Below are 26,069 nucleotides of genomic sequence, written 5' to 3'. Positions count from 1 at the left end.
TCTATAAAGAAGAACTTGTTCTCACTAACGAGCCATATTTTTCCTTTTTCTCTAACTGCTAAAAAGCAAGGGGGCTTACCCTCAGCCAGGCTCTGGGCTTGTGAATACTGAACTTACTCCTGTGTCCTCCTTTTATAGGAACCAACTGAACTGGAGCTCTACTCTGGTGTGCGTTGTTTTAGCATCTGAAAGCTGGCATTTCCACTGAGTTGTTTTTATGCGTTTTCAGTATCCTGCGAAGCAGCATGTAGCCACACTGAGCTCTCTGGGTTGTCCAAATTTTTTCCTGAGGGTAGAAATTATTTTAGGGCTCTTACTACAAAATTGCATAGGTTTGAGTGGTTAGTTCCTAATGCTCTTTTTCTCTTAAGCTCTGTAATTTTTATTATACAGCTTTGCAGAATATGACATTTTTAAGAATGCCTGTTTTGTTCAGATTTACATTTTTTTTAAAAAGGCTATTTGATTTTATATTGCTCTTTTATGATGTGAATTTTGGTGGTTCCTACATTAACATAAATATATGTCTGCTTTAGCCAAATATATACGATTTAGAAAAGCAAAACCAATATTTTTAGTAACAATACAATTACTGAAAATGGTTTCACTTCTTTGCAGTTGTTTTTGTCTGTAGGCTGTATCCTACTAGAGATGAACAATCAGTCTATGTTTTAGAATCACTTGAAATAATTCCTCTCTGTAGTTAAACCACCAACTAGTTATATTCATATTACCCCCCTTTCTAAAATAATTTTCATGCATTACATCCTATTTTGCACTTTGCTTTTTTTACTTAATAGTAGATCCTGAGCGTCACTCCATAGTAGTTACAGAAATATTCTGCATTCTTTTTACAGCCACATGATCCTGCATCCTATATAATAAAAGCCTAATATGCAAATTGTCCCCTTGACCAGGAGTTCGACCAGGGGGCGGGGTCAGCAGCGATGGCGGCAGGCAGCCAGGGGAAGGGAGACCCCCTGCCGGCAGCCACTAGGGACCCTACCCGTGCACAAATTTTGTGTACTGGGCCTCTAGTTAATAGAGATTCCTTAGTTTATTCAGCTGTCCCTTATTGGTAGTTATTTGAGTTATTTATAATCTTTGGCTATTACAAATAGTGCTGCAGTGAATAGCTCAGTGTGTATGTGTTCTCTATATTTTTTGCCAGTGTGTTTAAAGGTTACATTCCTAGAAGTAGGATGTTTATGTACTTTGTTGGGTATTGCCAAATACCTCTCCATTCCCAGCAGCAATGTTACGTGAATGCCTGTTTCCACACAGCACTTGTCATATGTTTTGGGGTTATTTGCATTTCTTTTTCTGTGAACTGTCTGTTCATACATCTTGCTCATTTTTTAAAGGATTGCTAGTCTTTGTTTTCTGTACTTTAGAAGCTATACATTAACCCTTTGTGATGTAACTTGCAGACATTTTTTTCTACTTTATCATTTGTCTTTGTACTTTGGTTAAAGTTTTTATTTATTTTTATTTTTTTGTCATCTAAAAGTTGGTTGTCAATTTTTATGGATTATTTTCATTATTTTTGAATTTTGAATTATATTTAGGAAACTTCTCCATTTTCAGATCTTATTAGTTTATTGAAGAATTCACTCATATTTTCTTCTAGTGCTTATATGGTTTCATTCATTCGTTTGTTTGTTTTGTTGTTTTTAATCCTCAGCCAACGATATTTTTCCATTGATTTTTGTTAGAAAGAGTAGAAGAGAGAGGGAAAGACACAGAGAAATATCGATGTGAGAGAAACACAGCAATTAGTTGCCTCTGGAACGTGCCCTGACCAGGGTCTGGGCCGGGGAGGAGCCTGCAACCGAGGTACATGCCCTTGACCGGAATCGAACCCGGGATCCTTCGGTCTGCAAGCCGACGTTCTATGCACTGAGCCAAGCTGACTAGGGCTGGTTTCATTCTTTACATTTAGATCTCAGATCCATTAAGAATTGTTTGTTTGTTTGTTTGATGTGAGAGACATCCAATTTTTATTGGGTTCCATGTGATTAAACTAATTCTCATTACATTATCTATTAAAAAGTCCTCTTCGCACTGATTTGAGATGCTGTGGGTTTTTAAAAAATTGTATTGATATTTATATTCTGTCACTTTCCTTAACTTCATTGAGAAGTTTTAATATAAGCAAGTTAAAAATGAGTATAACTATTAAACTGTAACATATATTTTCAGAGGTACTTAATGTTCCTAATTTTACATCCAAGTGCAATTGAATTATTGGCTAGGAAACTTTAAAATCGCAAGCTGCACTTAACATTAATGAAGTGTTATTTCCTTATAGTGCCACAAGGTTGCAGTAGTGAGAGAAGATAAATTGGAAGGTAAGTGTTTTAGCAATTTAGCAAATTTTTACTCTTATGGCATCAATGTAGGTACACTAAAAAAAAAAAAATCTGCCCCTAACATTTGCATACAATATAGTTAGCTATTTAACTGAAGATTTGTATTTGCTTTTTATAAGTCATTTCTGAAACATTAAAATATACTATGTCTGCCTAACTTCCCATTTTTAAGGTCAATAGCTGCTAACATTTATAAAGCATTTTAATCACAGGATTTCAAAACTCGTGACAGACATACAAAAAACTATCATGAATACCATATGGAGCACCTCATCAACTGTAAAAAGACAGTAGTCTCTAAATGTGTTGTGTTCTATAACAGTTTTTTTTAGATAGAAAAAATCTTTTCTAAAATCAGAAAGACTTAATATAATTTCTAAATTAAATTTGTCTACCTGTTTCAAAACTATGCTATTCTATTTTTTAAAAACTCAGTTCAGAGGAATTGTATAACAGTCAGAGGGCTCCACATGATCTTGGACTTGTGCCTCAATACAAAAGCTGCATTATTGTACTTTTAAAAAAATTATTTAAAAAAATCTTCACTCAAGAATATTTTTTCAGTTGATTTTTAGAGAGAGTGAAAGGGAGGATGGAAGAGGAGGGAGGGAGGAAAGGAGGGGGGAGGGAAAGAGGGAGAAGGGAGGAGGGAAAGAGAGAAAGAAACATTGATGTGAGAGAGACACATTGATTGGTTGCCTCCCGCATGCGCCCAGATTGGGGGTGAGGAGGGAACCCACAGCAGAGGTACATGCCCTTGATCTGGAATTGAACCCTCAACCCTTGGGTCCACGGGCTGACCCTCCAACCACTGAGCCAAACTGTATAAAAGTACACAATTATACTTTATAAAGAAAGACTCCTGCTGGTGGAGTCGTTTTATTACAAATTAATATGATGTATTAAGGGTGGTGGAGTTGTCTACTTTTTTCTTTCTGAGTTCCCACATTGGTAGGCAAAGCAAGATTCATTCAGTTGATACATAGTGTGTGTATACTTTGTGTCAAGCTCTGGGCTAGTCACTAGAGACTTAGAACAAGTTAGGCATAGTCCCTTCCTTTATGGAACCTAAAGTTTGTTCCTATGATGTTCTTTTGTGTTTTTCCTTTGCAGACTCACCTGGTTAGTAGTATTTGTTATAGAGTTGCTTTCTCGTTATATGCTAGAGTGTAAGAATCTTTCCTGACTGAAAAAAAATTCATGGTCATCATCAATCATTCATTAGTATTTACTGAGTGTCCACTGGATGAGTGATACCCACACAGGTGCTGTGCTTACAACTGACTCACCACCACCTACCTTGTCATAACGTCCCTGTTGGAGACAGAGAGGTGATGTTATACTGTATACTAGTATGTGGCTATTTGGCCTTTTAGAGCTTTTTGGACCACCACAGATTGTAAATGGTTTTAATGCAGAAGGGTTTCTTGTTAAAGTCCCCACATGCTATGAAGGTTGTGTGTTAACAGTCTGCTTTTCCTGTTGACTTGTAGCAGTGAAGTCCAAGCTAGCTGTGACTGCCAGCGTCCATGTGTACAGCATCCAGAAAGCCATGCTAAAGGACAGTGGGCCTCTGTTCAATACCGACTATGACATCCTTAAAAGCAACTTGCAGAACTGCAGCAAGTGAGCTCCTTAATGTTCCTTGTGGACTTCTTTACGAATTGATTTTGTAAGATGTTTACACAGTGGCTGCCTCTTAAGAGTGAATGCCAAGTCTAGTAAAACCCCATTTATCTTGCAGTAAGACACATGCCTGGTTTTATTAGTACATCATAAGGTGAAAAATAGCAGCCACAACCCATATTGAAAACCCCAGTGGACTCCCCATAAATCTATTTCTCATGTATTTATCCTGTCACTGTCACCAGAAATGTTTGTTGTGCCCCCTCATTACTCCCTTAACCTAGTCTCTGCTGGTCTAAATTCTGCCCATCTTTCAAGAACTAGTTCAAATGTTTTCCTTCAAAAAACTATTCCTAATTTGATATCCCCCTACCTTCCACCCAAGAGCAATTGATCCTCCATAGCCAGTATTGATCTTGTTCATCTTTGATATCCTTCATAGCACAGGGAAGTGATGGACTATAATGCATGTGGGTTTTGAGAATTGGTGGTCCTGAGCTTCGGTTGTGGCTTTGCTGCTTAATACTCCTCCATGGCTTTGGACAAATTATTTAAACACTTTGAGATTTGGTTTCTTCATCTTTAAATTAGATATAGTAATGCCTATTTGTGGGGTTATATTGAGGGTTCAGGTCAGTTCCCCAGATACATGTTGAATGCCTACTACTTTGATAGATGCTAAGAAAGATAACTTAAATTCATTCAACGAAGATCTGATGTGTACCTACAACATGCTCCACTCTATAGAGTGAATATGGCCCAGTGCCTGCTTAATGCTCTGGTCATCTGGGATGAAGATAGAGATTTTGGAATCAGAGAAAATAGGTAATTAATTGGGTAGACATAGTCACACAGAATGTACAGAATGAAAGAAGGACAAAAAGTAAAACTCTAGGTCCTAATTACTAGCTGTGTTACCTTGGGCAAATTAACCTCTCCGTGCTTCAGTTTCCTCATCAGCAAAATGAAGCTAAACAACCTGACGGGGCTGTAGAGCATGAAATGAATTAATGTATGTACAATGCTTAGTACTGTGCTTGGCACATAGTAAGCACTTTTTAAGTGATAGCCATTTTTAAAGGATTGTCAGAAAAAAGGGGGCCTGAGAGGGAGCAGCTAGAGAAAAGAGGAAAATTAGAAGAGTATGTGGAATTCTAAAGGCTAAGGAAAGAGTTTCAAGAAGGAAGGACTGATTGGTAATATCAAACCTTGCTGAGAAGCTAAGTAAAATAGGGACTGAAAAATGTCCACTGGATTTAGTGATGGTCTTGGAAAGAGCATTTTCAGTGGAGTGACCAGATTCTGGTCAGCTGAGTTAATATAGATAACTCTTTCTAGAAAATATGACTACTAGTATAAAATGGGGGGGAAAGGAGGGAGGTAGCTAAGGAGGAATTGAGACTAAGGAAAGACATACACAGTTTTAAAGTTGAGAGTGCCTTGAACTTGTATTGCTAGGAAAGAGCCATAAAAGAGGAAATGGTTGAAAATACTAGGGAGATGAGATAACTGATAGAGGACAAATAGATATAGAATTGCCAAACACAATTTCTGTAAGTTCTATGAAAATCAGGAATGTGTTTATTTTGTTAACCACTCTCTACCCATAATGGTGCCTGGCAGATGATAAGCATTCAATAAATAATTGTTGAATGAACTAAATGTTAAACATTAGTTCTTTTCCTTTAGTTTAGAACCTTCAGTGTAATAGGCATACAAATATGTGTTAAATATATAACTGAAGAGCAATAATTTATAAGTCTGTGTCTTCTAGGGAAAGATTATAGGAAACAATACCTGATACATTTGTGTAAATTATATTAGATTTCAAAAATAGTCTATTAAAATCCAGTCATGGTATGTCAAGCTCTAAAAATTATTTCTGTTGTATCTAGTAAGTAAGCAAACAAGAATAAAGGTGACTCAAAGGTTCAAAAAAATTGCACAGGGACCTCTAAAATAAAGATGGCAAGTAGAAATGTGGTAATAGCAAGCACTTTAATGAAACTTTACTTAAATACTTAAAGTAGCTTTGGTAAAAATGTGAAGAATTTATCTCCAATAAAGAAGTTTAGTATTTGGTCCTGAGAATTATGGGCCAACTGAGATCTGACTCATTGTTTCATGTGTTTTTAAGAAGTGCTGTGACAGGAAGAAAGTTGAAATTTCAGGACTGAGCAGATTCTTCTCTCTTCGGACAAGTTCCCAGCTTAGTTTGGTCTCTTCCTCTTTGCCAATTCCTGGTCCTGACCCTAAGGTGTGGAATGTAGACCAAATGGAGAAAGAGTTGTCTTGGGGCCAACTTTAGATGTTGACGGTGAAATAAAACATTGCTCTTTCCCTTGTACATGGAAGCACTGCAAGGCCAGAGACGTAGAGTTGTGGGTGAAAGGAAATGATTTCCGTCTGTTCATAATTCTGATGCACAAAATATTTGTGTTAATGTAGGGTTTACTAATGTGGACCACAATAAATCAGTGGAAGATTTTTGGAACTGTAAATTCTAGCTTTGGGGCTGTTCAATCTGAAGTTACTTTTGAAATTAAATGATTTATCAGGGTGTTTTTTGTTTTGTTTTTCCCCCTTAGGCCAGTTATTCTAGCAGTTAATCTTGAATTTGTGCCTGGTTGATCTCTAAGATAATTGCTTTCACCACATAGTTTAACCTCCATCTTCTCCCACCCCAAGTTGAGGTGAAGACGGGAGAGAAGCCAGAAGCCTCACTTTCAGTGGCTTAAATAATCATTCTTTCAGTATATATTTCCTGACACTTTTATATGCCAGGTCTTATACTGAGTACCTGAAATACAAATGATGAATAGTACATTTCCCTAACTTCAAGGAGCTCTTACATACCCGCAATAAGCAAAAGACTGGGAAATAAAATGTTCTTTGTTAGGAAAAGTTGTGGAACTTTGCTTTTTAAGTGTAGCCATTTGAGAAGGCTAGATCAGTTATCCATTCACAATGTGGAATATTACATTATGGATTTGTGTGAAACAGGCATATCTACAATGAATGTTCCCTTTAATATCCACTCAAACAGTTCCAAATTTCTTCACTTGGCTTTGGACATACTTTTCTGGTGCTGTTAGTTGGTATTATTAGAAATTATTAACAACCAATTGTTAAGGACCACAGTTATAGGAGGCAATGGCTGCGTTCCCAGCTTCTTCCATGTTTTATTTTTATTAAGAAATTTTTTTGTTTATTGATTTTAGAGAGAGAGGAAGGAGGGATTTGTTGGTTCCATCTGTTGGTGCATTCATTGGTTGTGGTTGCTGCTTATAAGTGCCCCGACCAGAGATCAAACCCGCACCTTCGTGAATCTGGATGATGCTCCAACCAACTGAATGATGTGGGCAGGTGCTTCTTCCATGTTTTTTTTTCCTTAATATATTTTTATTGGTTTCAGAGAGGAAGGGAGACAGAGAGATAGAAACATCAATGATGAGAGAATCATTGATTGGCTGCCTTCTGCACACCCCCTACTGGGGATCAAGCCTGCAACCCTGGCATGTGTCCTTGACTGGAATCGAACCTGGGACCCTTCAGTCCGCAGGCTGATGCTCTATCCACTGAGCCAAACCGACTAGGGCCTTCTTAACATTTTTTTTAAAAATATATTTTTATTGATTTCAGAGAAGAAGGGAGAGGGAAATAGAAACATCAATGATGAGAGAGAACCATTGATTGGCTGCCTCCTGCATGCCCCCTACTGGGGATCGAGCCCGCAACCCAGGCATGTGCCCTTGACTGGAATCGAACTCGGGACCCTTCAGTTCACAGGCCAACACTCCATCCATTGAGCCAAACCAGCTAGGGCTTCTTACATGTTTTAATCATGATCCACTCTGGCCAGGAGAGTTGCCAGGAAATTTGTTAATATTTAGAGCTCTTAATTTTGAATCAGTCAATATTTATTGCATACAGTAAATATTAAAAACAAGAGGATTATTATTATCATTTGGTTTCCCAAGTATGGTGAAACTACTAATCTTTTATTATTGTTTGGTGTATTCTTACTATTTAGAATTAGGATGCTTTTTTCAAAAGAAGAATATTTAATGCTAGATTCCATATCCTAGGGTTTTTTGTTTTGTTTGGATTTTTATAAGAATTTATTTGAACCAAATTGACAACATGCTGAGGAGCAAGATCTCAAATCCCCCCTATTCTACTTTCGATTCCAACCCTAGTCTTGTTACTAGCTAGATATATAATCTAAGACAAGTCACTGGCTTCTCTCTAATATTTATCTGAATGAGTTTTCTGTACAAAGTAATTTCTAAAATTCATTCTAGTTCTGAAATTTTTCTCCTTTAATAGTGTTAAGCTTAGAAAGTATTACACTGAAGAAGCAAGAGTTTGAAAGTAAGGTTCGATATTGACAATGTAACATTTCTGTCTAAGGTTTAGTGCCATACAGTGTGCAGCTGCAGTTCCTAGAGCTTCTGAAATCTCATCTTCTGAAAAGTTTGAGCAGTCAAATCTTCAGGTATCAAGTGAGACACAAGCCAATAGTGAGTTGACTACCAACGGTCATGGCCCACCTACTTCCAAACAGATTTCCCACCAACCTAAAGGAATTATGGGAATGTTTGCCTCTAAAGCTGCTTCTAAAAACCAAGATACCAACAAAGAAACCAAAACGGAAGCTAAAGAGGTAACAAATGTAAGTCTTTGTAAAAGTATGCCTTTCAGCTCAGATGGGTAACGAGAAAAGCACGAGTAGTTCCAGTGGTAGTAGTTTGATTATATAAGGGTCTGATATTTAGTTCTACTTTTTATACTTCAGCTTGAATCCTTTAATTCTTGATATTTTCATATGAAACAGTCTTTTTCTTTTGATAATGCTTCTCACTAAGCCTTGAGCTACTAAGTGGTGGAACCAGCATCAAATCCACTTCTGATGATTACAAATATAATGTTTTGCAGGTTTTTCCCCATCACGTACCATACTGCCTTTGATCTATTTTAATTTTGTCAAACTAAGTAGTTTTTAAATTCACTCAAGAAAATTTTAGACACATTTATGGATAATCCTATCTAATAAAGAGGGATTATGCTAATTGACCCTCACACTGTCGCAAAGATGGCAGCACCCACAGCTAATAAGGAGGGAATATGCTAATTGACTGCCATGCCCTCAAAGATGGCGGTGCCCACAACCACAAGATGGTGGTGTCCAGTTCCCTCAGCCCCACCGGGGTGGCAGGTGTGCAGCAAGGCTGGGCCCGCCCCCAGGCGGGCCCGGCCGCTCTGCACACCTGCCTCTGGAGTCCCCCAGTCCCCTCAGCCGCCCAGCCGCTGAGGTGCAGGCAAGCCTCGGATGTCAGCTGCCCAGCCGCCTAGGGCCGGCCCGAGGCACAGGTAAGCCTTGGATGGCAGCTACACAGCTGCCCAGAGCCACCCGAGGCTCAGGTAACCAGGGCTGGCTGAGGCTTGAGCTGCTAGCAGTGGCAGCAGCAGAGGTGTGATGGAGGCGTTGCCTTCCCTTGATTGCTGGGTTGCCTCCTGCCCTTGAGGGCTCCCAGACTGTGAGAGGGGGCAGGCCAAGCTGAGGGACCCCCCTCTCCAGTGCATGAATTTTCATGTATCGGGCCTCTAGTAATTTTATAAAAACTGTGAGAACCTAAGCTTTGGAGATTAATACTGATACTGGTGGGTCTGGATTTATTCTTGTATCTAATGCTTACACAATTGGCATGATTATATAAAGACTGAACCATCATGACAGTGTGCTCTGCTGTTGAAGAAAGTTTATTTGAGACATATTTTAAAGAGCAGCCTAAACACTAAGAAAAAAATTGTGTTTTCTCTTTCTATACTTTTAGGCATCTTCAACAGGCAACAAGGCACCAGGGAAAGGGACTGTGATGAGCAATTTTTTTGGAAAAGCTGCTATGAGTAAGCATGTTCTTACCTTCTTTTTGAATACTAATATATGAATCCTATATAATAAAGATGTAATATGCAAATGGTTGTTACACCATGAAGCGTAACGACCGACTGCGTAATGACCAGATCACGGATCAGCAGGAGGGTAGGGCATTGAGCTACAAGCGGGCGGCAGAGAGCTACAGGAGGGGGCAGGGTAGCAAGCTATGAGGGGGAAGCCAAGGGGGGGAGGAGGGAGCTACAGGAGGGCGGGGCAGTGGGCAGAGAGCTATAGGAGGGCGGCGGCGAGCTACTGGCTACAAGTGGGCAGCGGAGAGCTACAGGAGGGGGCAGGGCAGCAAGCTATGAGGGGGGTGGGGGGAGCTACAGGAGGGCGGGGCAGCAGGCGGAGAGCTACTGGAGGGTGGCAGTGAGCTACTGGCGCACAGATTTGTGCACAGGGCTACTAGTCTATATATATATAAGCCTAAGCGACCATCGCAACCTAACGGACGACTGAACAGGCTGCATGGGGTGACTAGACTGGCAGGGGGGTTAGTGAGAGGTGACCAAACGACTGAGCAGCAAGCTGCGTGGGGTGACCAGGCTGGCAGGGGGGTCAGTGAGGGGCGATTAAACGATCGAGCAGCAGGCTGCGTGGGGCGACCAGGCTGGCAGGGGGGTCAGTGAGGGGTGACCAAACAATCGAGCAGCAGGCTGCGTGGGGCGACCAGGCCGGCAGGGGGGTTAGTGAGGGGCAACCAAATGACTGAGCAGCAGGCTGCATGGGGTGACCAGGCCTGCAGGGGGGGGGAGTTGGGGGTGACCAGGCCAGCAGGGGGCCAGTTAGGGGCGATCAGGCAGGCAGGCAGGTGAGCAGTTAGGAGCCAGTGGTCCCAGGATTGGGTCTAAACCGGCAGTCGGACATCCCCCATGGAGTCCCAGATTGGAGAGGGTGCAGGCTGGGCTGAAGGGACCCCCCCTCCCCTGCCGTGCACGAATTTCGTGCACCATGCCTCTAGTATTATTATAATAACTTATCACCTATCTGAGGTGAAAGCCTGTTTTACCCATCTGGGACACTACCATGTAGCATTCCTGAATCTTAACATCAGTTTTCAGTATATTGATGAAGTTAACCCAACTGGAAAAGTGGATTTTATGGGTGAGTTTGGTTCAGTTTAGATCTTTTGGAGCAGTGGTCGCCAACCTTTCAGACCTCACGGACCACTGGTTGGCAACCGCTGCTTTAGAGTGTAGTTTACTATTCCTATTTTTACCTCCTGCCTTGAAAAGAAAAAAATATTTGTTTTATAGAGCTCTTGAAAATGGAATTAAAACAAAAGGGAGGCTTCCTGGTTAAGTAGTACAGTGTTGAGGTTAATATCTTGGATGCTGGGTACAGTTTGCCTGGTGTGACCATTACTATCCCTGTCTCCCAAGGGGCTGCAAAAACAATAGCCTTTCTTTAGTTATTTTTGCAGATTAGACTTCAGTGTGAATTAGAAGTGCTCAGATAGGGATCTAAACTGGCCATTTAAAAATATCTTCTTTATTAAAAAATTTTTAAAAAATACGATTTCTTTCATATGGAAGGAACCAATAGTCACATATTTTCATACTTCTTATATCAAGTAAACATCCCCTGAGGGTATGTGGCAGAATATCAGGAAGAATATAGGAGTCGCAGGGTAATTATAGCACACTTTTTTGGAGCATCAGTTTTATAAAGATATTGTGGGGAAGCATTTTATTAGGGGTCTATGCAAGCAAAATTAGTCAGAATTCTGCTTTTCCGTGATGGTCAAATTGGTGGTTGGGAGAGGGGTTGGAGTGATAGTTTTTTACTTGTCATAAAAGCTATCCAAGAACATTTTTGTGTTCTGAAAGCATATGGAAAATTTCATACTTTCAGGATATTGGGAACTTTCAGGATATTGGGAAGCACAATTGTATTCTTGCAAGTACAGTGAACAAGGAGGGCTCCCTACTTCTATGAAGACACATCATGCTAATGTCACTAGCTGGTGCGGCAGGTACTGCTCTGCCCACTGTACCCAATTAGATTTTGTGGTTTCTTGGCAACCTCAGTGAGGTTCACATGTTGCTTGCTTTTATGCGTCTTATCTTAATAACCAGTAAATTTTTAAAATACCTATTTTTATTTATTTTAGAGAAGAAGGGAGAGGGATAGAGAGATAGAAACATCAATGATGAGAGAGAATCATTGATTGGCTGCCTCCTGTATGCCCTCCTCTGGGGATTGAGCCCGAAACCCAGGCCTATGCCCTGACCAGGAATTGAACCCTGACCTCCTGGTTCATAGGTTGATGCTCATCCACTGAGCCACACTGGCTGGGTGAATTTTTAAATTAGTTTTAAAATACGTAAGATGTGAATATTTGCTAATTGTAAAAAAAATAAAAATCAGCTTCTCCGAGAAAATACCGAACAGCAGATGTTGCTGCTGCTTCGGAAGGGCCTGAAAGGGGGAGAAATCAAACTATACAGAAGTATACATTTATTTATTCATGTGTGTTATTTAGCAAGTATTTACTGACATCTACTATGTGCTTGGCACCATTATGCATTGGTACTACAATGGATCAAAACATATGCAAACAAGATTCCCGCCCTTGTGGCCCTTATATTCATTCTCATGGCACAGACACAAATAAATATAAAAACTATAAAATAGTTAATGATTGTAATTGTTAGGCAGAGAGTAAAGGGTGTTATGATGGAATGTAATAGAAAGAGGAGTAAAACCTAAATAAAATAAAATAATTCAATATCCTATATAATAAAGGGCTAATATGCAAATCAACCGAATGACGGAACGACCGTTCACTATGATGCACACTGACCACCAAGGGGCAGAAGCTTAACACAGGAGCTTCCCCCTGGTGGTCAGTGCACTCCCACAGGGGGAACGCCACTCAGCCAGAAGCCCTGAGCTGGGCTCATGGCTAGCAAGCGCAGTGGCAGTGGTGGGAGCCTCTCCCGCCTCCTCAGCAGTCGGACATCCCCCGAGGGCTCCTGGACTGCGAGAGGGCACAGGCCAGGCTGAGGGACACCCCTCCCCCCGAGTGCACGAATTTCGTGCACTAGGCCTCTAGTTTACCTAATAAAAAGAATGGCTTACCAAGTTGATTATTTAACATTTTTTCAAGGCTGAATGTTTAGAGTTAAATTATGAGTATTTTTATTATATTTAACACATGACAAGGTCATTGCAATGAAAATGAAGCTTGAGAGTTAGATGAAGAGAGGTGACTGTGGGAACTTAAACATTTACAACTTAATGCTGGACAGGCATTGGCAAAGGTGTGGAGAAATTGAACTCTCATACATTGCTGTGGGGAATGCAAAATGATGTGCTCATTTTAAAAAAGAGTATGGCAATACTAAAAAAAATTTAAATCTAAAGGTATCCTGCAGTTCCACTGCCAGGTATCTACTCAAGAATTAAAACTGTATGTCCACACAAAACTTGTACACAAATGTTCATAGCAGCATTATTCATAATAGCTAAAAAGTGGAAACAACCCAAAGGTCCATAATTTGATGAATGGATATACTACAGTGGCATAGCCACACAATGGAATATTATTCAGTCAAAAAAGAATGAAGTACTGATACATGCTACAACATGGATGAACCTTGAAATATGAAAAATGAAAGGAGCCAAAAATAAAAGGCCTCGTATTGTTTGATTCCATTTATACAAAATGTCCAGAATGGGCAAATCTATAGAGACAAAAAGTAGATTAGTGCTTGTTAAGGTCTGGGAGTGATGAAAAGGTTCTAAAATTGGATACTGGTGATGGTTGCACAAATAAACACTGAATTGTACACTTTAAAAGGGTAAATTTTATGATGTGTGAATTATATCTCAACCAAAAAATTAATGCCTTTTATGTTAAAACAATTGCAGCTTTGATGACAAAGTCACTGTGTTACTTTTCTTTGCTTGAAAAGTGGTTTTATATTCTCTTGAGTATAAAAATGAGATGCTTTTAATTAGTCAAGATGATACAAGTAACTTGACCATTCAGGTAATGAGAAAATGTGATTAAATTTTTCTTAACAGTTGCCTGAAATTGTTACAATAAACTGCATCTTTACCAGCTAATTGGCCAATTATAGTTTTATATATGTACTAGGGGCTCAGTGCACTAAATTCGTGCACTCGAGGGGAGGGGGATTCTTTAGCCTGGCCTGGGCCTCTCGCAGTCCGGGAGTCCCACGATTGATTGCCCTGCAGAGGGAGGCCCTGCCCACTGCTGCCGGCCGGGTAGCCTGGGCCTCCCTCTGTGGGGTGATGGCGGGGCCCCCCAACCAATTGCATCACACCCACCTTGGTGGTGGCAGTCAGTGCTGGGTTGCCACAGCGCCCATGGCGGCGGCAGTCAGTGCTGGGTCGCCGTGGTGCCTGCATTGGTGGCAGTCAGTGCTGGGTCACCGCGGCGTCCGCAACCCAGGAAGGACTGAGAGGTCAGCAGTTCAACCCACTCGCCAGTCCCCGCCCACCCGAGCCTGCTGTGTGTGCAGCCTGGTGTTCAGTCGTTCATTTGGTCGTTTTGGACGTTATGGACCCTGGCTCTTTATATATTGGAATAAATTGGAGTTCCCAAAATGAAGTGAAATCAAAACAGAATAAAACTCTGGATGCTAAATCTGTTAGATCAACGGTATTTTAGTTTAGATCAGTTTTCTGAAATTAATAGCCTCTTTTTCTTTAACCCATGAGGTAGGTAGGAAATATTTGGAGGTTTTTCCTCCTAATGATGTAATTTTGAAATAGATACTAACAAAATAATGTCAATTATACAATGGAATGCAGAATTTGCATAAACTTTAAAGATGCCCATGCAGCTTCAGCGAACTTTTTTAGGGTCATGTTTGCTTGGAGATATATGTTTACTCTTCTATATAGTTAGGTGGGAAAGTTTGAGGAGTACTGATACTTTATAACAGCAGTAGTAAAAATGCAAGAGAGAATGGCACCATGGTGGATTCAACTTACAGATGGATTTAACCATATAGATTCCCCATTTAAGTTTTCAAAAAATAAAGCATAAGCAGATTGCATGTTACACTTTTATCCATCATCTATTTTTTCAAATAATATACTTTATTTATAAACTATAATACTAAGCTATGTATAACAGCCAAAAACTAAGATAGCAATAATTTTTTCCTGAACTTTAGATGGTTTAAGCTATTTTATGACTTATAACCAAAACTACTTATTGAAGAGGCTGTTTACAACTTTCTAAGAGTATTGTGTGAATTTTCTTTTTTTAAAAAAAAACAAGCTATTACTGAATATAGCATATAATTTCTGTATATTTCTTCTATAATTTCTCAGATGGCAAGGCCCATCCTGCTTAAATTTCTTAGTCTTCTGCACTACACCATTGTTGTTTTTGTGTTTTTCAGCTTGGTGTAGGACAAGGGGTAAAGACTTTGAGGTGTTAAACTGATTTAGGTTCAAATTCTGGCTCTTCCTTTCCCATCAGTGTTATCTTAAAGTAAATCACTTAACCTCACATGTTGATCTCTTTTATTCCTTATGATAATCTTCTAAATATTACTCCAGTTTTTACAGAGAAGACGGACTTTTAGTTAAATTAACTTGCTCAGAATGAAGTAGGATTTGAACCAAACTTTTCTGATTCCAAAGTAGTCTTTCAATTATATCATTAAGGTAGTAGGATATAAAAGTATGCAGGCTTAAAAGGATAGACTAATCCTATATAATAAAGAGGTAATATGCAAATTGACCCTCACACCCTCACAAGATGGCTGCCTACGACCAGGCTGGCTGGGGTCTTAGTGAGGGACGATCAAACGACTGAACAGCAGGCTGCGTGGGGCAACCAGGCTGGCAGGGGGGGCAGTTGGGGGCGACCAGGCCAGCAGGGGTGGGGGGGCAGTTGGGGATGACCAGGCTGGCAGGGGGGGGCAGTTGGGGGCGACCAGGCCAACGGGGGGGGGGCAATAAGAGGCGACCAGGCTGGAGGGAGGACAGTTAGCAGCGACCAGGCCAGAGGGGGGGTGGTGCAGTTGCGGGCGACCAGGCCAGCAGAGGGGGGCAGTTGGGGGTGACCAGGCCGGCGGGGGGGGGGGGCAGTTAGGGGCGATCAGGCCGGCACGCAGAGGCAGTGAGGGCCGATCAGGCTGATGGGGGGGGCATGGCAGTTAGGGGCAACCAGGCAGGCAGGCAGGTGAGCGATTAGGAGCCAGCGGTCCAGGATTGTGAGTGGGATGTCCTACTGCCGATTTAGGCCTGATCCCCAGGATCGGGCCTAAACTGGCAGTTGGACATCCCCCAACGGGTCCCAGATTGGAGAAGGTGCAGGCTGGGCTAAGGGGACTCCCCCTCCCCATGCACGAATTTCATGCACTGGGCCTCTAGTAGAAAATAAAATCTTAGTACAAATTTCTCTTGTCACTATTTGTAAGCTGTGTACTCTTGGGAAACATTTTAAGTCCTCTGACTCTTTAATTCCTCTGAGCTAGTTTCCTTATCTAGCTAATGAGAATAATGATATCTCATTTCTTTCCTAAGCCTTGCTTTTACTATCACTTGCCCTGGGGGCTGTGATATTAAGAGGGATTAGCTGGAGGTAGAAAAGAAAAGAGTAATAGCTAGAGTGGTAGTTGGAAAGGAGAAATGTTCTCTGACTAGACCATGGGCTCTGTTAGGACAGGGACTGTATTTTTTCCCCCTTAGCCCCTGCTCCTAACATGTTACCCGGCACTTAGTAGACTGTCAAAGGAATGATAGATTGATATTGCACAATGGGATTGTACATTGTCTGCTATACTTTATTTGTAGATAAACTTAAAGTCAACTTGGATTCAGAACAAGAAGTGAAAGAAGAAAAAGTAGTGGAACAACCTCTACTGTCTGTCACTGAACCAAAACTAGCAGCCCCCGCAGGTCTGAAGAAATCCGGCAAAAAAGCAGAGCCTGTTAAGATGCAGCAGAAGGAGAAAAAAAGGTAGGAAAATTTTGTCACTTATGGGGAAAGTGTGTTTCTTCTGGGGTTGAGAAGGTCTGTCTGGGCTTATTGACAGCAGGCAGTTTTCAGTTGAGCACTAAATCCTACTTAATGCCGTCAGCATACAGCTACATAACCAAAATGAGGGGAGAAGTTCAATATCTTATCTAGTGAAGTAGACCTAGAATCTGCATTTTAGATCATTTAAAGCCCAAAGTCTATTTTTTGGACTCCCATTGGCCTAAACCAATTGTTTTTTCTCCTTTATTTTGAATTTATGGACATGGCATAAGTGTGCCTGATGGTGTGTCTGTTTTTCACTTCAAATTGCAAATGAAAGGTTACCCTTTCCAGTCAAATTTAAGAGAAAAAGTTCTTTGTTTTCTTTTTATATCAATGAGTTTATTTTTCAAGTGGTAAAATGTAATTAGAAAAGAAAATAAAAGCACACAAGCTGTTAAAAATGGATCCAGGAATTTGAGACACTACCTCATAGTTGGTAGGAATTAGTCTGTTGAAAGAAATTCTAAAGGACACTGTCAGCACTGATAGGCCCAGAAATACTTGACTTTTGTGGCAAGGTTGGGGATACTCTAATAGAAAACATCAACAAAATGCTAAAGTTTCAGAGGGTCAAGGCTCTGTCCAGTTGGCCTCACCTCATAGGAACATGTGATATGGGTGGATTAAAATGTCCCAGCCTGGGTACATTTGTTCTTGATGGTTATTGACAGGATTGCATTCAGTATTTCAGCACTAAATATAACGTTAAGTGTATATTTTTAGTAGGTGCGCTTTATTAGATGGAAGAAATTCTGTTCCTAGTTTCCTGGGAGGTTTTATTATGAATGGGTGTTGAATTTTGACAGATGGTTTTTCTGCATTTATTGAAATGTCATACAGTGTTTCTGTTAATGTAGTGTATTATATTGATTGGTTTTCAAATGTTAAACCAACCTTGCATTCTTGGGATAAACCCCAACTTGGTCGTGGTCTATTAGTCTTTTTACATATTGCTGGATTCTACTTAATATTATAAGGATTTTTTGCCCCTACATTTACAAGGTCTATGGATCTTTTCTAGTAACATTAATCATATTTTAGTATTAGTGTTACGCTGACTTATTAAAATTAGTTGGGAGGAGTTAGTATTCCTCTGTTTTCTATTTGTATATGATATGTATTTCTCTCTTCAAAGTTTGATAAAATTCACAAGTGAATCTGGGCCTGGAGTTTTCTTTTTGGGAATTTTTTTTTTAAGAAATGAATTTTATTTCTTTAAATAGAGCTCTTCAAATTTTTTTGTTCTTTTTTAATCAGTTTGGTTGTGGTTCTAAAGGAATTTATTTCACCTAAGTTGTTGAGCTTATTGGGTTAAAGTTGTTCATAATATATCCTTATTCTTTGAGTACCTGTAGTTACGACTACAGATTCCTTCATTCTTTATAGGTTTTGTCTTTATCAGTCTTGTAAAAGGCTTTTTAATTTTATTAATCTTTTCTCCCCAAAATAATGACTTTTAGCTGTGTTAATTTTCTTCACTTCATTGATTTCTGCTCTTATATTTATTATTTCCTTCTATTTATTTTGGGTTTAATTTGACTTTTCATATCTTAAGATAGAAAAATAAGTTGATACTTAAAGTTACATAAGAAATAAAATAGTTGTATATAAAAATTATGTCTCTAACACACAGTGGGCCCTTGAATGAGTAATGTGATGGAGTATCCAGAGGAGCTAAATAATGTCAGGATGGGATGGAGTATAGGTTTTTTATTATGTTATTAGAATCACCTTGAGCTCTTATGCTTTTGCTCATATTTTTTTTTCTCTATAAAATATGTACCCCTTTTCTATCTGATGAACTTTTAAAGTTTTCAAGTAAGACTCATGTCCCATAACATTTGTCTGGTAAAATGATCACATTGTATTATAGTAGGTGTTTATATCAGTTTTTCCAGTTAAAGCTCCTTTGAGAACAATATTTTCTTGATCTTTATATCCTCATTGTTTAGCAAAGAGCCTCATATATGTAGGTAATAGCTGCTTATTGAATGCTTGTTGAATTACTGAAAGGCCAATAGGGGCAGTAAGAATTTAGGAAGATGCTCGATAATCTGGTAGTAATTTCCAGTGGTCTTTAGAGAGCTAGAGAAAATTTTTATTCTGGTCATCCCATGAAGTAACCTAGTTGTGGTCAGTTAGCCTTAAAAAGAATTCTTATTGACTTTTCTGTCCTCTGGAATTAAGACCATGAGTTATGAAGCGAGACCTGTAGTAGCATATGAATACTTATAATTTTATTCTGTGTGACATGCTTAAATTTTTCCTGGATGGCCACAGGGGGAAGCGAGTGGAGTTCTCTGATGATGAGACAAAAGAAACTGTAAACATGAAGAAAAAGAGGAGAAGACTTAAACTTCCTGAGTCTGATAGCAGTGAAGATGAAGGTGGGTATTGCTATTAATTTTTGGCTAGTAGGATTGTCTGTCAGTTCAGGCTGTTATAACAAAAATACCGTAGACTGGGTAGCTTACACAATGGAAATTTATTCCTCACAATTTTGTAGGCTGAGAAGTCCAAAATGAGGATACTGGCTGATTCAGTTCCTAATGAGAGAACTCTTCCTGGTTTGCAGAAGAACACCTTTTTTGCTCTGTCCTCACATGGTAGGAAGAGAAATCCTCTTTCTCATGTCTCTAGTAAAGGCACTAATCTCATTCATTAGGCCCCATTCTCTTGATTCAGTTACTTCCCAAAATCCCATTAAGGATTGGGGCTTCAACATAGGAATTTTGGGGAAACATAAACATTTAGTCCACAGCAGGGGTGAGTTTGTATTATGATGTTCAAAGAGCTAAAAAGTAATTTAGTATGGGTCACAACTACTCTAGTAATCCTAGCATTCAGACACATATAGCACCTATTTCTGTTTAAAATCTACTTTAGCCTTTTTACCAGAACTACCATTTTCTTGTAATTTTCCAAAATAACAGATACAAAGGAAAAGAAAATAAGGACTATTAACATATATATCATCAAAGACCTTTTCTTTTTATTTATTTTTAAATTTAAATTTTATTTTTCAATTGCAGTTTACATTCAGTATTATTCTGTATTAGTTTTAGGTGTGCAGCATAATGATTAGATTACAATATACTTTACAAAGTGGTCCCCCGATATTTCAAGTACCCACTTGGAACTGTACATAGTTATTACAATAATGCTATGTTCCCTGTGCTCTACTTATATCCCCAGGACATTTTTGTAACTACCAGTTTGTAATTATGAGTCCCTTCACCTTTTTCACCCAGCCCCACAAACACCACTGCCACCACCACCCTGGCACTGTCCCCCCATTTGTTTGTTTTCTGTATCTGTGAGTCTCTTTCTATTTTGTTTGTTCATTTATTTTGCCCTTTAGATAACACATAAGTGAAATCATATATCTGTCTTTCTCTGTCTGACTTATTTCACTTAGCATAATACCTTCCAGGTCCACCCATGCTGTTGCAAATGGTAGGATTTCATTCTTTTTTATGGTCAAATCATATCCCATTGTATATATGTACCACCACTTTTTTTATCCACTCATCTGTTGACGAGCACATATCTTGGCTATCTATGTATATAAAAGGCTAATATGCTAAGTGTCCATCCAGGTAATGACGTCACATAGCAATGCCTGGCTTCCTTTCCCTAGTGACAACTAGCCTCCTTGCAGTTTCTTCAGCCCAGGAACATGACCTGCTTTATAGTCAAGTGGAAACATTTTACACTGTAACCATGTCTGTGAAGCGTTTTCCTGTGCCTCATCTCATTTGATCCTCACAGAAGTCCTGGAGTAGGTAGATAGGAGACTCGGTGGAATCCTATTTTCTTTTCATTAGCCAGAAAATGGAGATTTAGAAAGCTTAGAAACTTGACCCTACTGAAAAGAAATGGTGGACCTTGAAAATAACTTCAGGTTTTCTCACTGCGCAGAATATAGTCAAACACTGCTGCAGTTAAATATTTTACCCTTTGTTCTCCCTGCGTGATCTACAGTAATAATCTGCTTCATGTTGATGTTTACTGCTGTGTTGCTGACAATTACCTGAAAGAGAAGTTGGGGTGCTTCACTGGGCTGCAAAAGGTTTAGCTACATCAGAAAGCAGGTCCAATTAAGCAAGTTTGTTCTATATCTATAAAAGGCTAAGTTGATTCGCGCATGCGCAATACATATAAAGCTCTTGCTGGCGCCAATCGCATGCGTGTGTTTCGATCTGTCATTGTCGATCATTAATTTGGTTGACACTTCTATTATAGAGAAAGGGCGAATAGCAATATTAAAATATTTCTTCTAATTAATTTCCTTTCAATGTGCACAAATTCGTGCACCGGGCCACTAGTTGTAAATAATGCTGCAGTGAACATAGGGGTGCATATATTCTTTCATATTAGTATTTTGGGTTTCTTTGGATATATACCCAGAGTGGAATTGCTGGGTCATAAAACAGTTCTAGTTTTAATTTTTTGAAGAACTTCCATACTGTTTTTCATAGTGACTGCACTAATCTGCATTTCCACCAACAGTGCAAGAGAGTTCCCTTTTCTATACATCCTCTCCGACACTTACTTGTTGATTTGTTGATGACACAGTTTCTGACAGATGTGAGGTGATATCTCCTCATGGTTTTAATTTGCATCTCTCTGATGATTAATGATGTTGATCATCTTTTCCTATTTCTTTTGGTCATCTGTATGTCCTTTTGGGAGGAGTGTCTATTCAGGTCCTCTACCCATTTTTTAAATTGAATTGTTTGTTTTTTTTGGGGTGTTGTATGTTTTTTTTATAAATTTTGGATATTAACCCCTCATTGGATGTATCATTGGTGAATAACTTCTCCCATTCAGCAGGTTGTCTTTTCATTTATTGATGTTTTTTTCTTTTTAAATATATTTTATTGATTTTTTTACAGAGAGGAAGGGAGAGGGAGAGGGATAGAGAATTAGAAACATCGATGAGAGAGAAACATCGATTCAGCTGCCTCCTGCACACTCCCCACTGGGGATGTGCCCGCAACCAAGGTACATGCCCTTGACCGGAATCGAACCTGGGACCTTTCAGTCTGCAGGTCGACGCTCTATCCACTGGGCCAAACCGGTTAGGGCTTATTGATGGTTTTTTCACTGTGAAAAAACTTTTTAGTTTGATGTAGTTCCATTTGTTTATTTTTTCTTTTGTTTCCCTTGCCTTAGGAGATATGTTAGAAAAAAATATTGCTAAGAGAAATGTCAGAGATTTTACTGCCTATGTTTTCTTCAGGGGTTTTAGGTTTCGAGTTTTACATTTAAGTCCTTAATCCATTTTGAATTTATTTTTATATATGGTATAAGAAAGTGGTCTAGTTTCATTGATTGCATATATCTGTCTATTTTTCCCAGGACCATTTCTTGACTGGACTGTCTTTACCCTATTGAATGTTCTTGCTATATTAATTGGCCATATAGGTGTGGGTTTATTTCTGGCCTCTCTATTCTGTTCCAATGATCTGTGTGTCTGTTTTTATGCCATGCAATTTTATTATAGTCTTGAAGTATAGTTTGATATTAGGAGTTTGTGGTTTCATGTAAATTTTTGGATTATTCTAATTCTGTAAAAATGCCATTTGTATTTTTATAGGGATTGCATGGAATTGCTTTTGGTATTATGGGCATTTTAATGATGTTAATTCTTCCTATCCATAAGCACAGTATATGTTTCCATTTGTTTGTATCTTCTTCAGTTTCTTTCTTCAGTGTCTTAAAATTTTCTGAATTACCGGTCTTTTACCACCTTGATTAAATTTATTCCTTGGTATTTTATTTTATTTTGATGCAATAGTAAGTGGGATTATTTTCTTAATTTCCCTTTCTGATAGTTCAGGGATTTTCAATCTTTATCATCTCATGGCACACATAAACTAATTACTAAATTTCTGTGGCACCCCCAAAAATACATTTTTTGCCGATCTGAACAAAAAAATAAATTTAATTTTGATTCATTCAAACTGGAGGGCTATTGTGTTGGCTGTTGTCATTTTTTTATTGGACAATCTAAGGGAAAAGAGGTCATTACCCCTGACTAGTCAGGTATTGCATGTTTTAAAAATCCTTGCAGCATACTGGTTGAAATTGCTGTGATAGTTCATTATCTCTCTATATAAAAGCCTAATATGCAAATTGTCCCCTTGGGGGTTCGGGAGATGAGGAATTCAATTGCTATGACATGTGCTGACCACCAGGGGGTGGCGCAGAAAAAAGGAAGGCCCCAGCCAGCAGCTGCGGAAGGGAGGCTCTGGCTGGCAGCCGGAAGGAAGGCCCTAATCGTCAGCCAGGCCCTGATCGTCAGCCAGGCCTAGGGACCCTACCCATGCATTAATTTTGTGCACCGGGCCTCTAGTTGGTATATAAAAATGCTACCAATTTCTAAATATTTATTTTGTGTCCTGCTGCTTTAATGAATTCATTTATCAGTTCTAGTTTTTTGGTGGAATCTTTAGGATTCTCTATATACAGTATCATGTTGTCTGCAAATAATGACAGTTTTATTTCTTCCTTTCCAATTTGGATGCCTTATATTTCTTCTTCTTGCCTGATTGCTATGGCTAGGACTTCCAGTGCTATGCTGAATAAGAGTGGTGAAAGTGGATATCCCCATCTTGTTCCTAACCTTAAGGGAAACACTTTTAGTTTTTCCCCACTGAATACAATGTTAGTTGTGGGTTTATCATATATATGACCTTTATTATGTTGAAGTATGTTTCCTCTATTCCCACTTTTCTGAGAGTTTTTATCATAAATGGATGTTGGATTTTGACAAAAGCCTTTTCTGCATTATTGATATATTTTTTTTATTCAGTTAGTTTATGTGATGCATCACATTAATTTGTGGATATTGTACCAACCTTGCATCTTAGGACTAAATCTCACTGTACCATGGTGTATGATCTTTTTAAAGTTTTACTTAATTCAGTTTGATAATATTTTGTAGAGGATTTTTTTGCATCTATGTTCATCAGGGATATTGGCCTATAATTTTTTTTTTTTTTGTAGTGTCTTTATCTGATTTTGGAATTAGGGTAATGCTGGCCTTGTAAAATGAGATTGGGAGTTTTCCCTCCTCTTGAATTTTTTGGAATAGTTTGAGAAGAATAGGTGTTAGTCTTGAAATGTTTGGTAAAATTCACCTGTGAAGCCAACTGGTCCAGGACTCTTGTTTGCTGAGAATTTTTTGAATACTGCTTTGATTTCATTAGTTATAATTAATCTGTTCAGATTTTCTGTTTCTTCTTGATTCACTTTTGGAAGATGGTATTTTTCTAGGAATTTATTCATTTCCTTATTTTCCAATTTGTTGGCATATAGTTATTCATAATTTCTCATATTCCTTTGTATTTTTGTGGTGTCAGTTGTTATTTCTCCTCTCATTTCTGATTTTATTTATTTGGGTCCTCTCTCTTTTTTTCTTGATGAGTCTGGTTAAAGGTTTATCAGTCTTGTTTATCTTTACAAATAAGCAGCTCTTGGTTTTATTGATCTTTTTTATTGCTTTTTTTTTTTTTTTTTTTTTTTTTTTACTGTTTTGTTTATTTCCACCCTGATCTTATTTCCTTCCTTCTACTCACTTTGGACTTCATTCTTTTTCTGGTTCCTCTACATGTAAGGTAAGATTGTTTATTTGAGATTTTATATGTATCTCTTTTTGTTAATCCTCACCCGAGGATATTTTTCCATTGAATTTTAGAGTGGAAGGGATGGGGAGAGACAGAGAAACATCGATTGGTTTCCTCCCACACCCTGACCAGGGCCCGGGTTTGAGCCTGAAACTGAGGTATGTGCCCTTGACCTGAATTGAGCCAGGACCCTTCAGTTCACAGGCTGACACTCTATTCACTGAGCCAAACTGGCCAGACAAGATTTTTCATGTTTCTTGAAGTAGGACTGTAATGCTATGAATTTCCCTCTTAGGACTGCTTTCACTGTGTCTTATAGATTTAGGGTTGTTGTGTTTTCATTTTTATTTGCCTTAGAGTATCCTTTGATCTCTTCCTTGATCTCATTATTAACCCATTAGTTGGTTGGTAGCATGTTATTTAGCCTTTACGTGTTTGTGTTTTTCAGGTGTTTTTTTTTTTATACTTGCTTTCTAGTTTCATATCATTGTAGTCATGGAGAAGATACTTGATATGATTTCAGTCTTCTTAAATTTATTGAGACTTGTTTTGTGTCCTGACATGTGGTCTATACTGGAAAATGCTCTGTGTGCACTTGAAAAGAATGTATACTCTGCTGCTTTGGTATGAAATGCTCTGAAAGTATAAATTAAGTCCATCTGGTCTACTGTGTCATTTTAGGCTGCTGTTTTCTTGTTGATTTTCTGTCTGGAAGATCTATCCATTGATGTCAATGGAGTATTAAAGTCCTAGTATTACTGTATTGCTATCAACCTCTCCCTTTATGCCCAGTATTTGCTTTGTTTATATATTAGGTGCTCTTATGTTGGGTGCATAAATGTTTACAATGGTTATGTACTCTTGTTGGATTGCTCCCTTTATCTTTATGTAATGTCCTTCTTTGTCTCTTACTATAGCTTTTGTTTTAACGTCTATTTTGTCTGATATAAGTATTGATACTCCAGCTCTTCTTTGGTTTCCATTACCATGACATATCTTTTTCTATCCCCTTACTTTCAGTCTGTGTGTCTTTTGATCTGAAGTCTCTTTTTTTTTTTTTATCCATTCAATTACCCTATGTCTTTTGATTGTAGCATTTAATCTATATTTAAGGTGCTTATTTATAAGTATGTAGTTATTGCTATTTTATTATTCATATTTATGTTTCCTTTTTTTCTTAAAGAAGTCCCTTTAACATTTTTTGTAATACTGGTTTGGTGGTAATGAACTCCTTTGACCTTTATTTTGGTCTGGGGAGCTCTTTATTTCACCTTCAATTTTAAATGATAGCCTTGCTGGATAGAGTAGTCTTGGATGTAGGTTCTTGCTTTTCATTACTTTGAATACTTCCTGCCATTCCCTCAGGCCTCTAGTGTTATATTTTGAGAAATCAGCTGATAGACTTATGGGAGCTCACTTGTAGTTAATTAACTGCCTTTCTCTTGCTGTTTATAATACTTCTCTTTGTCTTTAACCTTTGC

General features: G+C 38.8%; 1 protein-coding gene across 2 annotated transcripts in view; it reads left to right on the top strand.

Annotated features, from left to right (window-relative positions):
• The window catches only part of POLD3 (DNA polymerase delta 3, accessory subunit), a 54,930-nt gene that overhangs the window by 12,427 nt on the left and 16,434 nt on the right, over nucleotides 1–26,069 (top strand). Inside the window, exons 4-9 of one of the 2 annotated variants that reach the window (XM_080641997.1) lie at nucleotides 2,312–2,351; nucleotides 3,866–3,998; nucleotides 8,412–8,673; nucleotides 9,836–9,908; nucleotides 16,726–16,891; nucleotides 19,235–19,341. In XM_080641997.1, the coding sequence (XP_080498123.1) occupies nucleotides 2,312–2,351; nucleotides 3,866–3,998; nucleotides 8,412–8,673; nucleotides 9,836–9,908; nucleotides 16,726–16,891; nucleotides 19,235–19,341 (781 nt within the window). The remainder of the gene's footprint in view (nucleotides 1–2,311; nucleotides 2,352–3,865; nucleotides 3,999–8,411; nucleotides 8,674–9,835; nucleotides 9,909–16,725; nucleotides 16,892–19,234; nucleotides 19,342–26,069) is intronic. The other variant, XM_080641998.1, reaches the window with a different exon arrangement.

Source organism: Plecotus auritus (assembly GCF_963455305.1).
Source record: "Plecotus auritus genome assembly, chromosome: 9".
In the NCBI taxonomy this organism is placed as follows: Eukaryota; Metazoa; Chordata; class Mammalia; order Chiroptera; family Vespertilionidae; genus Plecotus; species Plecotus auritus.
Note: the sequence above shows the minus strand (reverse complement) of the source record. Positions and strands in the feature narration are given on the sequence as shown.